General features: G+C 37.6%; 2 protein-coding genes across 2 annotated transcripts in view; both read right to left on the bottom strand.

Moving 5' to 3' along the window:
• Positions 1 to 3,097: 3,097 nt before the first annotated feature.
• On the bottom strand, positions 3,098 to 6,336 carry LOC106084742 (zinc finger protein 26). Its single transcript, XM_013248647.2, has 2 exons — positions 5,848 to 6,336; positions 3,098 to 5,779 (listed from the first exon to the last, which is right to left on the bottom strand). Exons 1-2 carry the CDS (start codon positions 5,983 to 5,985, stop codon positions 3,293 to 3,295), a joined length of 2,625 nt encoding a protein of 874 aa, XP_013104101.2. The 5' UTR covers positions 5,986 to 6,336; the 3' UTR covers positions 3,098 to 3,292.
• A 408-nt stretch (positions 6,337 to 6,744) lies between these two features.
• LOC106084690 (uncharacterized) overlaps positions 6,745 to 12,839 on the bottom strand; it is a 163,123-nt gene continuing 157,028 nt past the window's right edge. The window contains exons 11-12 of the mRNA XM_059367061.1: positions 9,235 to 9,385; positions 6,745 to 9,166 (exon numbers count right to left, since the gene is read on the bottom strand). Coding sequence (XP_059223044.1) covers positions 6,920 to 9,166; positions 9,235 to 9,385 — 2,398 coding nt within the window. The 3' untranslated portion in view covers positions 6,745 to 6,919. The remainder of the gene's footprint in view (positions 9,167 to 9,234; positions 9,386 to 12,839) is intronic.

Raw genomic sequence — 12,839 nt, 5'->3', positions numbered from 1 at the left:
AATCGGGACAGATGTAGCCCCCACTTTGTACTTATTGGGTAGGTGTAGAATATTATGCAGTCGGTGCCGCCCGACTTTTGCCTTTCCTCACTGGTGTTTTGGAGGCCAACGTAGCGCAGAGGTTAGCATGTCCGCTATGACGCTGTACGCCTGGGTTCGAATCCTGGCGAGACCATTAGAACGAAATTGTACGCCTATGACGCTGAACGCCAGGGTTCGAATCCTGGCGAGACCATCAGAAAAAAATTTTCCAGCAGTGGTTTTTCCCTCCTAACGTTGGCAACATTTGTGAGGTACTATGCCACGTAAAACTTCTCTCCAAAGAGGTGTCGCACTGCGTTCGGACTCGGCTATAAAAATGAGAATTTTGCCCCTGTTCCTTAGTGGAATGTTCATGGCCAGTTGCTTGCTTGCTCACTGCTTTTTGCCACAAAAAATGCATATATCATATATTGTATTTACTCAAAAATCGTTTTCTTACACCGAATTATGCTTAAATGCAAATTTTTGTCAAAATCGACCTATAAAGAAAAAGTGTATATATTTCCGCTCCCTACTTATAATCCAAAAATGCTAATTAATATTTTTTTTTTATTTTTTTTTTATTATTTTATTTATTTTTTTATTTATTTTAGTGATATAAGGAAAAGTGCATAGGAATAATGTAAATTAAAAAAATCAAAACTATTTTACTTAAAATATAGGGTGACATAAAAGTGAGTATTCACAAGTAGAGAGAAAAATGGACTGAATGTCAAAGCGAGCTCAACGGTGCTTATGCATCATAATGTTAATGGTAAGTACCAACTCTAAGTCAACAATCAAAGTAATTTTCTGCAAACACAACTGTCATAGTTACACTGAAAAAAAAGTTGTCCCAAAATTTAAGATTTTTCCTCATTCGCAGGATTTTAGCAATGACAACGAGCCAAAGAACCAAAACTTTGAAATAAAGTTGCTAACTTAAAATTTAATTTAATATTTGCTAATGGACACGACCATCCATTTCAAATGTTCCTCACTGGTTGTTTCTTATTTTACTTCATAGATGACTAACCAATTATTATTATTTAAAAAAAAAAAATTAATCTTAGCAACTTAAACTAAAAAAGTTAAGCTCCTATTTGCAAATCTATTTTGTGTTGTCTTGTCCCAAGGTCTATTATTGCCCTAACCTTCAAGGATATTTTGACCTTCATTTTAGATTTTTTTCTTTAATAACAAGACGCAAAGATCCCTTGAAAAAGTTGCAAAATTTATCATCTTTATATAAAGTTTGCTAATCCTCGGTTCGAATCTTTGATATTAGGACAAACATTTTTTCAGTGTACTTCAATTACTCAAAAAACAGGTTTTTAACATAATTTTTTAAAAAGTTTTGTTTAAAAAATTTGTTTTACGCTATAAAGTCCAGGTAATTCTGTTTCACTAAGTGTACGTCAACCAAACAGCTGTTTTCCCACTATAAAAGCAGCTGACTTTTATTCCCACCTCCACAGGCTTCTTCTTCTTTAGCGACATAGCTCATTTTTGGCTCAATGGGTATGTAAATAAGCAGAATAGACGATTTTGTAGTGAAGATCTGCCAGAAGCATTGCAAGAGCTACCAATGCATCCAGAAAAAGTCATAGTTTGGTGCGGTTTATAGGCTTGTGGCATCATTGGACCGTACTTCTTCAAAGGTGATACGAATCGTTACGTAACTGATATCTAACTTTTTTGCCCAAAATGCAAGAGCTTGACTTGCATGATATGTGGTTTCAACAAGACGGTGCCACATGCCACACAGCACGCGTAATAATGGATTTATGGAGAGGCGAGTTCGGTGAACATTTTATTGTACTTTCGGACATGTTTGGGTCAATTGACCGCCTAAATCGTGCGATTTAACGCCTTTACACTATTTTTTTTTGTAAGGCTATGTTAAAGCTCATGTCTATACAGACAATTCCGCTTCAGCTGACGCATATGATGACAGCATTGAAGCATGTATTCGTGATATATCGGCCGAAAAGTTGGAAAGAGTATGCCAACTTTGGACTAAGCGGATGGACCATTTGAGGCTTAGTTACAGTCAACATTTGCATGAAATAATTTCCAAACATTTAATTATAGGAACAGTACTTTCGATTCAAGTATTTGTTTTTTTATAACCTTATAATCTGATGTAGCTCCCATACAAACCGATCTCCCGATTTGACTTCTTGAGCTCCTGAAGTCCACAATTTTTGTACGATTTAGCCAAAAATTTGCACATGGTGTTCTGTTATGACTTCTAACAACTGTGCCAAGTACGGTCCAAATCGGTCTATAACTTGATATGGCTACCATATTAACCGATCCCCCGATTTGTCTTCTTGAGCACTTACAAGCCGCAATTTTTTCCGATTTGGCCCAAAGTTTGCATGCGGTGTTCTGTTACAACTTCCAACAACTGTGCCAAGTGCAATCCACAGTTGTTGGAAGTTGTAACAGAACACCGCATGCAAACTTTGGGCCAAATCGGAAAAAATTGCGGCTTGTAAGTGCTCAAGAAGCTAAATCGTACAAAAATTGTGGACTTCAGGAGCTCAAGAAGTCAAATCGGGAGATCGGTTTATATGAGAGCTACATCAGGTTATATACCGATTTGGACCGTACTTGGCAGCTATGGCAAAACATTATGTGCAAAATTTTAGCCTAATAGGACAAAAATAGTGTCTTCCAGGCGTTCAGGAATTCAAATCGGGAGATTTGTTTATATGGGAGCTACATCAGGTTATAGACCGATTTGGACAGAACTTAGCACAGTGCGATCCATACCAGTCTGTAACCTAATATAGCTCCCATGTAAACCGGTCTCTCCATTATCCTTGTACGGTTCCTAGAAGCTTTAACTTTTGCTAGTTTCACAGAAGTTTGGTATGTAGAATAAAATTATGGCCTTCAACTAAACTTAGTTTGCATAAAATTTTAGCCGAATCCATGGTGATGGAGTCCCACGATTCGGCCCGGCCGAACTTAGCACGTTTTTAATTAATTATACATAACAATCAGCTGATTCTATAGTAGGAAAACAGCTGTTTAAATAGCTTTATCTATCTAAATATTTCAAAAACAGCTGATTTTATAGTGAGAAAACAGCTGTTTGGAGGACTTAACCTTAGTTAAACAGAATTACCTGACTTTATGGCGTAAAACGCATTTTTAAAACAAAACTTGAAAAAATATTATGGTAAAATTAATATTGAGGTTTTTGGGTAAAAATATTTTGACTTTTTAAAACCATCAAATATTTTGCTGTTTTGTTCCTTCAATATTCCTGCTGCTCGCAGTTTATAAATTCTTCTATTTTACAGTTAACCTCTTCAAATTCCGTTGGCATTTCATGTGCATCCATTTCCTCTTTTACCAAAGTTTTTGTATTAGTTGAAAATTGTTCGGTCTTTACTTTAGTCCCAGTTGCATATTCATCGTTCAACTCTTTCCCTTCTATGGGTGTCATCAATGCATACTTTTCCACAAGTCCTTTTTTGCCCAGCACATTTAAAATATCACCATCTGGTGTTGTGTTGTCTTCATCAGTTGTCTTCGGCACTGTTATGCTGGTGTAAAGAGATTTTTGCTGCTGCTCTGCTGGCACTGGGGGTTCAGAATTTATTGAGGTTTGCACCGCTAAAGATTCATCGTCTCCATGGTGTCGCAAGAGATGAGTGCGCATGGATTGCCGTTTTTTATACTCCTTGGAACAATAAATACAAATGTAGACCTTACTTTCTCCCCGAGTTTCAAGCCGATAACCCATTTTGGGCTCTGTTGGTCTTTTGTCTCTATGAATTCGGTGGATATGACTGCGCATGGATTGTCGCTTTTCATACTCCTGGGAACAGTATATACAAATGTAGACCATAATCTCTCCCCGAGCTTCAAGCCGACAACCCCTTATAGGCTCTATTGGTTTATCGTCTCCTTGACAGTATCTGTTATGAGTAAGCATGGCTTGACGCTTTTCATACTCCTTAGAGCAGTAATTGCAAACGTACACCTTACACTCTCCCCGAAATTCAAGCCGGTACCCCCTTTTAGGCTCTATTTGTCCATGTTCTTCTTGACATTGCTTGAGATGATTGTGCATGGATTTCCGAAAACGACACTCCTTAGAACACAAACTGCAAACATAGACAGTACTCTCTCCTCGAGTTTCTCGCCGAAACCCCCTTTTAGACTCTATTGATCCTTTATCTCTTTGACATCTCCTGATATGACCGTGTATGGATTGCCGCTTTTCATACTCCTTGGAACAATAATTGCACACAAAGACCTTACTCTCTCCCCGAGTTTCTCGCCGAAACCCCTTTCTAGGATCTATTGGTCGATCATATTTTTGACATTGCCTAAGATGATTGGACATAGAATGCCTATTGTCATACTCCATGGAACAATAACGGCAAACATAAACCACACACTCTCCTCGAATTTCTCGCCGATACCCATCCAGAGTCACTTTTTGGCCCGATTCATTTTGTAGCTTCTTCCATTCCTGGATATGATGTTTTCTCATATGACGGCACAAATAAGCTCGGCGGGTAAATGCCTCGGGGCAAACGGAGCAGGCATGCGTTTTGTTCCCTGTGTGGGCAGCTAAATGCTCGCGCAGTGTATGCGGATGCATAAAGGATTTTTGGCACAAGTTACATTCAAAAATCTTGGGTTTATGGACGTCACAATTGTGTCTAACTAAATTCCTTTTCGTTGCAAAATCTTTCGAACACTTGCAGCAACGATATTTTCCTTGCAACTTTTCGCTGTCTTCAGCCTTTCCCATGCTGGTGTGCACTTTCCGTTTGTGAACCCTTAAATCTTCCTCCAAACGGTAGGCCTTACAACAGGCCTCACATTTTAGCTGCTGTGGGGCATTATGATAATGAATGTGGTTTTCAATATCGTAATGAGTTTCCAGCCTCAATTGGCAGCACATAAGGTAACAATTTTCTGAAGCATGGTTTTTGCTAAAATGTTCTTTCAATTGTGAATAGCTGGCCACTAGCTGGTGGCAAATTTCACATGACAAGGAGGAACGCCACAAAGCTACCAACTCATCAAACACCTCTACAGACCTTTCTGTTGCGAATTTGCTCTGCCTGGAAGATGATAAGGATATGTCATCATTCGAGCTATAATCTTCATTGGACTCAATGTCATTGATCAATGATGTATCCATCAGAGAAACTTCTTCATCTGTCGCTAACTGCTCCAGGCCTTGAGAAGACATTCCATCATAATCACTGTTGAGATCCAAAGGCTCTTCAGTTTTTATATCAAAACTAAGGGCTGTAGATTTCATTAAATCTTCACTACTTGTGCTTAATCCCTTACAAATGTGCAACTCCGGTTGTACTTCCTGCTGATTTATGTTCACTTCTGACTTTATCTTAACTTCCCCAACTTCTTCATCATCCCTTAGCTGACAGCCATGAGACGAGAACCCGTCATAATCACTGTTGAGATCCAAAGGTTCTTCAGTTTTTATTTTAAAGGTCAAAGGTGTAGATTTCATTAAATCTTCAGTGCTAATACTTAATCCCTTGCCACTATGCATTTCCAGTTGAACTTTTCGCTGGTTTACGTTCACTTCTGACTTTATCTTAACTTCTCCAACTTCATTTGACGCTTCTTTATGCAGATGCGGGCCTCTCTGTGCCTCTATAACTGACTGCTGGAATTGATGAAACTCCCATACATGCTGCCAACATTTCTCACAGATGTATTGAAGACGTCGCTCCCATTCCATATTCAACATCTGAAAGCATTGAAGATTTATTTGGAAGTCATCATTCATTCATGGGGTGTATCAAAGAGTAGACTCACTTCGTTAGTAAAATATTTGCCCACAAGCTCATGATCAGCATTAGCTTGACCTGCCTCATCATAGAGACTGCGCTGGTAATCATTGCAGCATTTTACACAGAGCCGGCAATAGTCTGCGGGAGGCAGGTGTTTCAACATGTCTTTCACTTTAGATATTAACTCTTAAGTTGAAGTTATAACGTAATCTGTATTTTGGGCAAACTTCCTAAAAGAAAATATTGAAGGATTCATAAAAGATTGATTGGAGCAGGGCCTTGGGTATATAGATATAACAATAGATTAAGTTTAACAACAAGACGAAATGTGCAACTACTAAATTGTAGCCAAATAACAAGAGAAGACTTCTAGTTCAAACCGGAATCACATTTCCGAAAATGGGGGAATATGTGTACTCTATGCACCAAATATCTGCCATTTTAAATAAATTTTTTTATAGAAATTTTAGAAGAATTATACTTTGTTGGCCTTAAAAGAGAAACCGGGAAAAGAACTCGACAAACAATCCATTTAAATATTTTTTTTTTTGATTTAAATAATTTTTTTCTTTCTATAAATGGCTAAAAAACGACTGATTTTTCTGCAAAAATTGTATGTCTATTCACAGCTGTACAAATGTAACGCATTCTTCTCGCTTTCAGCTTTCTTTAGATATCAATTTTTTCAAAATCCGCCGAAACTTCCCCCAGATATATCACTTTAAAATTGTCTATTCAATTTTATCCATTCCTGGTTCATGTCTCGGCTAAACCAATTTTATCTTCACACTCTTACTTTGTTTCAATTCAAAAATCTTCATAAATTTTTTTTTTCATATTTTTTTTTTATTATTTAGTCAAGCGATAAAAGCATAAATTAATTTAATTTAGAGAAAATTTATGATAGTATATCCAAAACACCTGATTTTATATTGAGAAAATATAAGTTAATTGTAAGGGTTTTTAAGGTTTTGGGTGGAAAAATGTTAGCTTGTTAAAATGATGAAATTTTTTGTTGCTTTATTTTCTTTAGTACTCCAACTAAGTTCTTAAGCCTCTGCTCATAGTTCAATAAGTTTGTCCTCGGATTATATGAGTTATTCACTTTCCCACGTAGTAACTTTAACTTCTGGAGGCATTTCATCTTTATCATTTTCCTCATTTACCAAGGCCTTTGTATAAGCTGAAAATTGTTCGGTCTTTTCTTTAGTCCATTTTGCTTTTTCATCTTTCAACTCTTTTTCCTCTTTAAGGGTCATCAGTGAATCATCTTCTACTACTCCTTTTTTATACAGCTCATTTAAAATATCACCATCTGGTGTTGTGTTGCTTTCTTCATTTGTCTTCGGCGCTGTTATCCCGGTGTTTAGTGATATTTCAGCTGGTACTGGGGGTTCAGCATTTATTGAAGTGCGCTTCGCTAAAGATCCAACTTCTCTATGACATCGGTGGAGATGACTGCGAATGGATTGTCGCTTTTCATACTCCTTGGAACAGTAATTGCAAATGTAGACCAAGCTGTCACCTCGAGTTTCAAGCCGACAACCTCTCTTGGGATCTATTGGTCTATCATCACCTTGACAATACCTGACATGACTGTGCATGGATTGCCGCTTCTCATACTCCTTGGAACAATTAATGCAAATATAGATCATATTCTCCCCCCGAATTTCTCGCCGATACCCCCATTTAGACTCTATTGATCTATCGTCTATTTGACAGTACCTGATATGATTGTGCATTGATTGCTGCTTTTCATACTCCTTGGAACAGTAAATGCAAACATAGACAGTACTCTCTCCCCGAGTTTCTCGCCGATATCCCCTTTTAGACTCTATTGGCCCATCGTTTCTTTGACATCCCCTGATATGATTGATCATGGATTGCCGCTCTATATACTCCTTGGAACAATAAATGCAAACGTACATCCTACTCTCTCCCCGAGTTTCTTCCCGATACCCTTTTGTAGGCTCTATTTGTCCATCGTCTCCTTGACATTGCTTGAGATGAGTGTACATGGAATACCGGCTTTCATACTCCTTGGAACAATAAATGCAAATATAGATCATACTCTCTTCGCGAGTTTCTAGCCGATATCCCCTTTTAAGCTCTATTGGTCCATTATATCTTTGACATCTCTTCAGATGATTTAACATAGAATGCTTTTCGTCATACTCCATGGAACAATTAAAGCAAACATAAACCTTACACTCTCCTCGAGTTTCTCGCCGATACCTGTCCAGAGTCTCTTTTGGGGCCACTCCATTTCGTATCTTATTCCATTCCTCTAGATGATATTTTCTCATATGCCGGCAGTAATAAGCTCGGCAGGTAAATGTCTCGGGGCAAAAGGAGCAGGCATGCGCTTTGTCCCCAGTGTGGGTAGCGACATGCACACGCAGTACATCTAAACGCGTAAAAGTTTTTTGGCAAAAGTTACATTCCAAAATCTTGGGTTTGTGGACATTACGATTGTGTCTCTTTAAAAGAGATTTTGTTGCAAAGTCCTTCGAACATTTGCCACAACGATATTTTCCTTGCAACTTTTCGCTGTCTTCAGCATTTCCAACTCCTCCCTTGCTGGTATGGACTTTCCGTTTGTGAACTCTCAAATGTTCCTCCAAACGGTAGGCCTTGCAACAGGCTTCGCATTTTAGCTGTTGCGGAGCATTATGATAGTGAATGTGGTTTTCAATATCGTAACGAGTTTCCAGCCTCAATTGGCAACACATAAGGTAACAACTTTCTGAAGCATGCTGTTTGCTAAAATGTTCTTTCATCTGGGAATAGCTGGGCAATAGCTGACGACAAATTTCACATTCCAAGGGGGAACGCCACAAAGCTACCAGCTCATCAAACACCTGCACTGACCTTTTGGTTGAAGCAAATTTACTTTTTGAAGAGAAAAGGTTGGCCTGCCTGTAAGATGATAAGGGCGTGTCATCACTGGAGCTATAATCCTTATTGGATTCAATAGCATTCAAGGACACTTCTTCATCCCTTAACTGAGTGTCATGAGAGAACATTCCAACATCATAATCACTGTTGATATCCAAAGGTTCCTCAGACTTTATATCAAAGGTAAGGGGCGTAGATTCAATTAAATTTTCAGTGCTAGTGTTTAGTCTCTTGGCATTATGCAACTCCTTTTGTACTTCTTGCTGATTTATATTCAATTCTGGGTTTATCTCAACTTTCACAACTCCTTTTGCCGCTTCTTTAAACAGATGTAGGCCCTTTTGTGCCTCTATAACTGACTGCTGGAATTGATGAAACTCCCATATATGCTGCCAACATGTCTCACAGATGTATTGAAGTCGTTTCTGCCATTCCATATTCAACATCTGAAAGCATTGAAGATTTATTTGGATGTCATCATTCATTCATTGGGTGTATCAGAGAGGAGACTCACTGCGTTGGTAAAATATTTGCCCACAAGATCATGATTCGAGTTAGCTTGACCTGCCTCATCATAGAGGCTGAGCTGGTAATCATTGCAGCTTTTTACACAGAGCCGGCAATAGTCTGAAGGAGGTAGGTGTTTCAACATGTTTTTTTTTTCGCTTTAGATATTAGTTCTTGAGTTGAAGTAATAATCGGAATTTTTGGCAAACTTCCTAAAAGAGAATTTTGAACGATTCATAAAAAAATTGGTTGGAGCATTGTCTTGGTTTTATAAATATTGGATAAATTACAACATTCTTCGAGTAATTAAAATTTTTTTTTGTACCGATTGCCATATGCTACCAAAAGTTATCCGCTTCGTAAAAACATGCCAAGTTTGGCCTGGTCGAATCTTGGGAACCCACCACCATCTGAATTTGAACAGAGCTCTAAGAGACTTCTTGCGCCACAAGCGTAATATGGGCCAGGTAAAAACTTACTACTCTTGTTCAAATGTAGCTTATCCAGCAATGCTGTTAGCAACAAACCCAAAAATCTTTTGCAAAACTCATTTGCTTTTCGCCCTTTTGTGTTTGTTGCTAATAGCCATGTCCGCCCGTCTGTCCGTTTGTCAAAAGCACCCTGGCGAGACCATCAGAAAAAAATTTCACCGGTGGTTTACCCCTCCTGATGTTGGCAACATTTGTGAGGTACTATGTCATGTAAACCTTCTCTCCAAAGAGGTGTTGCACTGTGGCATGTGGGTTAGATTAGGTTGGTTGGGATAGTAAATGGGCCAAATCGGCCCCATGTTTTGATGTTGCTGCCACATAAACCGATCTTGGGTCTTGACTTTTTTAGCTTCTAGAGAGTGCAATTCTTATCCGATTTGGCTGAACTATAACTTCCAACAACTGTTTCATGTGTGGCCTAATTGGTTGATAAACTGATAAAGCTGTCATATAAACCTATCTTGGGTTTTGACATCTTGAGCTTCTGGAGAGCGCAATTCTTAGCCGATTTGGTCGAAATTTTGCATCAAGTGTTTTACTTTGACTCCCTAAAACTCTTTTAAGTTTGGTGTAAATTAGTCCATATCCTAATATAGCCGCCATATAACCCGATCTCCCGCTTAGACTTCTTAGGCTTCTAGAGGGCGCAATTCTAATCCAATGTGATGACATCCAGTTTTGCATATGATCTAAATCAGTTGATAACCTGTCACATAAACCGATCTCCCAGTTCGACTATTTGAGCCTCTGGAGTGCGCAATTATTACTCGATTTGCCTTAAATTTTGGAGGTGGTGTCTATGATGAATGACACCAGTTTTGAGATTAAGCGATGAATAATACTGGCAAGTTTAGAAACAAGGCCACCTCTCGACAGACGAAGACTACACTATACAAGACTCTGCTACTACCCGTGCTGTTATATAGTTCTGAAGCATAGGTACAGAGCAGATGAGGGAGTGCTTGGAGTATTTGAGAGAAAGATTCTTCGTAAAATATATGGACCAGTTTGCGTTAACGGGGAATATAGGCGACGTATGAACCACGAGCTGTATGAACTGTATGACGACGATAGCATAGTTACACACATCAAAATACAACGGTTGCGTTGGCTAGGTCATGATGTCAGAATAGATGAAGAAGCTCCACCAAAGAAGTCTTTTGAAGGCAAACACGCCCGATGGAAGGATCAAGTTGTGGGAGACACCTCGATTTCAGAATAAGCGCAAAAGATGGAGGCGCTTGGAACGCTATTCTACGTTCGGCTAGTGGAACAAATATTCTGTCATAGCCAATTACAGTAAAGTAAAGGTGTCTATGATTCTTAACAGCCATGGCAAGTACGGTCCATATCGGTTAATAACTTGATATAGCTCATATGTATTTGAAAAAGTCATTCAAAGAACTTGACAAATGCGATCCATGATGGAGGGTGTATATGATTTTATTTTTATACCCTACACCACTACTGTGGTACAAGGTATTATAGATTTTTGCATTTGTTTGCAACGCTAAGAAGGAGAAGAGCTAGAGCCATCAATAAGTATACGGATCGGCTTAGAATCACTTCCTGATTCGGTTTAGCTATGTACGTCTGTCTGTCCATGTATTATTGTAATCAAGGTATAGGTCGCATTTGTTGTTCGATTTTCACAAAATTCTCTTTTTCGGTTTGGAACCTATTTGAAAAAAATCGGTTCAGTTTTAAATATAGCTCCCATATATATCTTTCATCCGGTGTGACCTTTTATAGCTGTAGAAGACACAATTTTGGTCCGATCCTTACAAAATTTGGCACAAAGTGTTTTTTTTTACGTCCCAATATGTGTACAAAATTTCATGAATTGAAATTGGTCCAGATTTAGATATTGCTCCCATGTATATCTTTCATCCGATATGCCCTTTTAAAGCTGTAGAAGCCACAATTTTGATCCGATCGTTACCAAATTTTTTTCGACGTCCTAGTATGTATGCAAAATTCCATCGAAATCGGTTCAGAGTAAAATATAGCTCCCAGATATAACTTTCATCCGATTTGACCTATTAAGGCTGTAGAGGTCACAAGTTTGGTCCGACCGTTACCAAATTTGGCACGAAGTGCTTTTTTACGTCCTAGTATGTATGCAAAATTCCATCGAAATCGGTTCAGAGTAAGATATAGCTCCCATATATAACTTTCATCCGATATGGTCTTTTAGGGCTGTAGAAGGCACAATTTTGGTCCCATCCTTACAAAATTTAGCAAGAGATGATTTATTTGACGTCGCACTACATGCAAAAAATATCATCAAAATCCAACCAGATTTAGGTAAAGATCCCATATATAAAGCCCAAAATCTCAAAATTGATACCCCAAGAAGGCAAAAAAAAAATCTATGTGAGTTCGAAATTGCTGTAACTTCCTTAGATTTTCGAGCTCCGAAATTTTGAAAACACCATTGGATTCGTGATGCAAATCAATGTTTTCTATTAAAAACATCGTAAATCGACTTATTATGGGCCTAAAATTGCCAAGGTCATTTTTAAGTTGGAAAACGCTGTAATTCTTTAATTTTTTAGAAGTTAGAAAATGTAAAGCACTCCGCAGTACGAAATTTGAAGGCGAACCGTAAAATAAACAAATTTCCTTAAAATATAAAAGCTTTTTTTATTTTTTTTTTGCTAAGAGGGCAACCCTCCCAATATTTTAAATTTTTGATGAGAAACAATTTTTTGAGTTGGGTATGCAGCATTGCAATCTATAGCAAAAAAAAGACGTTTAGCTCAACTTCTGCGTTGTTTCCTAAAAAAATAAACCCAAAGATAAGATATATTATATTTTATGTTTTTTGTTTATTTACATTGTTATTTATTTAATTTTTTGTTTATTTCAAAATTTGTCGTTTATTTTTTTTATATTTTTGTTTTTGGCTTTGGATTTGTTTCTTGGTTTTTTTAATTACTTCTTGTTTATTTTTTTATTTTAGCCACTAGATTGTGTTTTACATAGTTTTTTTAATTTCACTTTGTATTTTTTATATATTTTTTTTTCATTTTTTTTACTTTTAATTAAAATTGTTTATTAAATTTCTTATATTTTTAAACTATTTTATTATTGACTTATTTTTTTTTCTTTTAGGTTT

This window comes from Stomoxys calcitrans, chromosome 4, assembly GCF_963082655.1.
Source record: "Stomoxys calcitrans chromosome 4, idStoCalc2.1, whole genome shotgun sequence".
In the NCBI taxonomy this organism is placed as follows: domain Eukaryota; kingdom Metazoa; phylum Arthropoda; class Insecta; order Diptera; family Muscidae; genus Stomoxys; species Stomoxys calcitrans.
Note: the sequence above shows the minus strand (reverse complement) of the source record. Positions and strands in the feature narration are given on the sequence as shown.

Bases quoted from the DNA above. Each gene is read 5' to 3' on its own strand.
- LOC106084742 (XM_013248647.2), bottom strand. From the start codon at position 5,985: ATGTTGAAACACCTGCCTCCCGCAGACTATTGCCGGCTCTGTGTAAAA. The intron at 5,780-5,847 runs GTGAGTCTACTC...CAATGCTTTCAG, and splicing joins GCAAATATTTTACTAACGAA to ATGTTGAATATGGAATGGGA.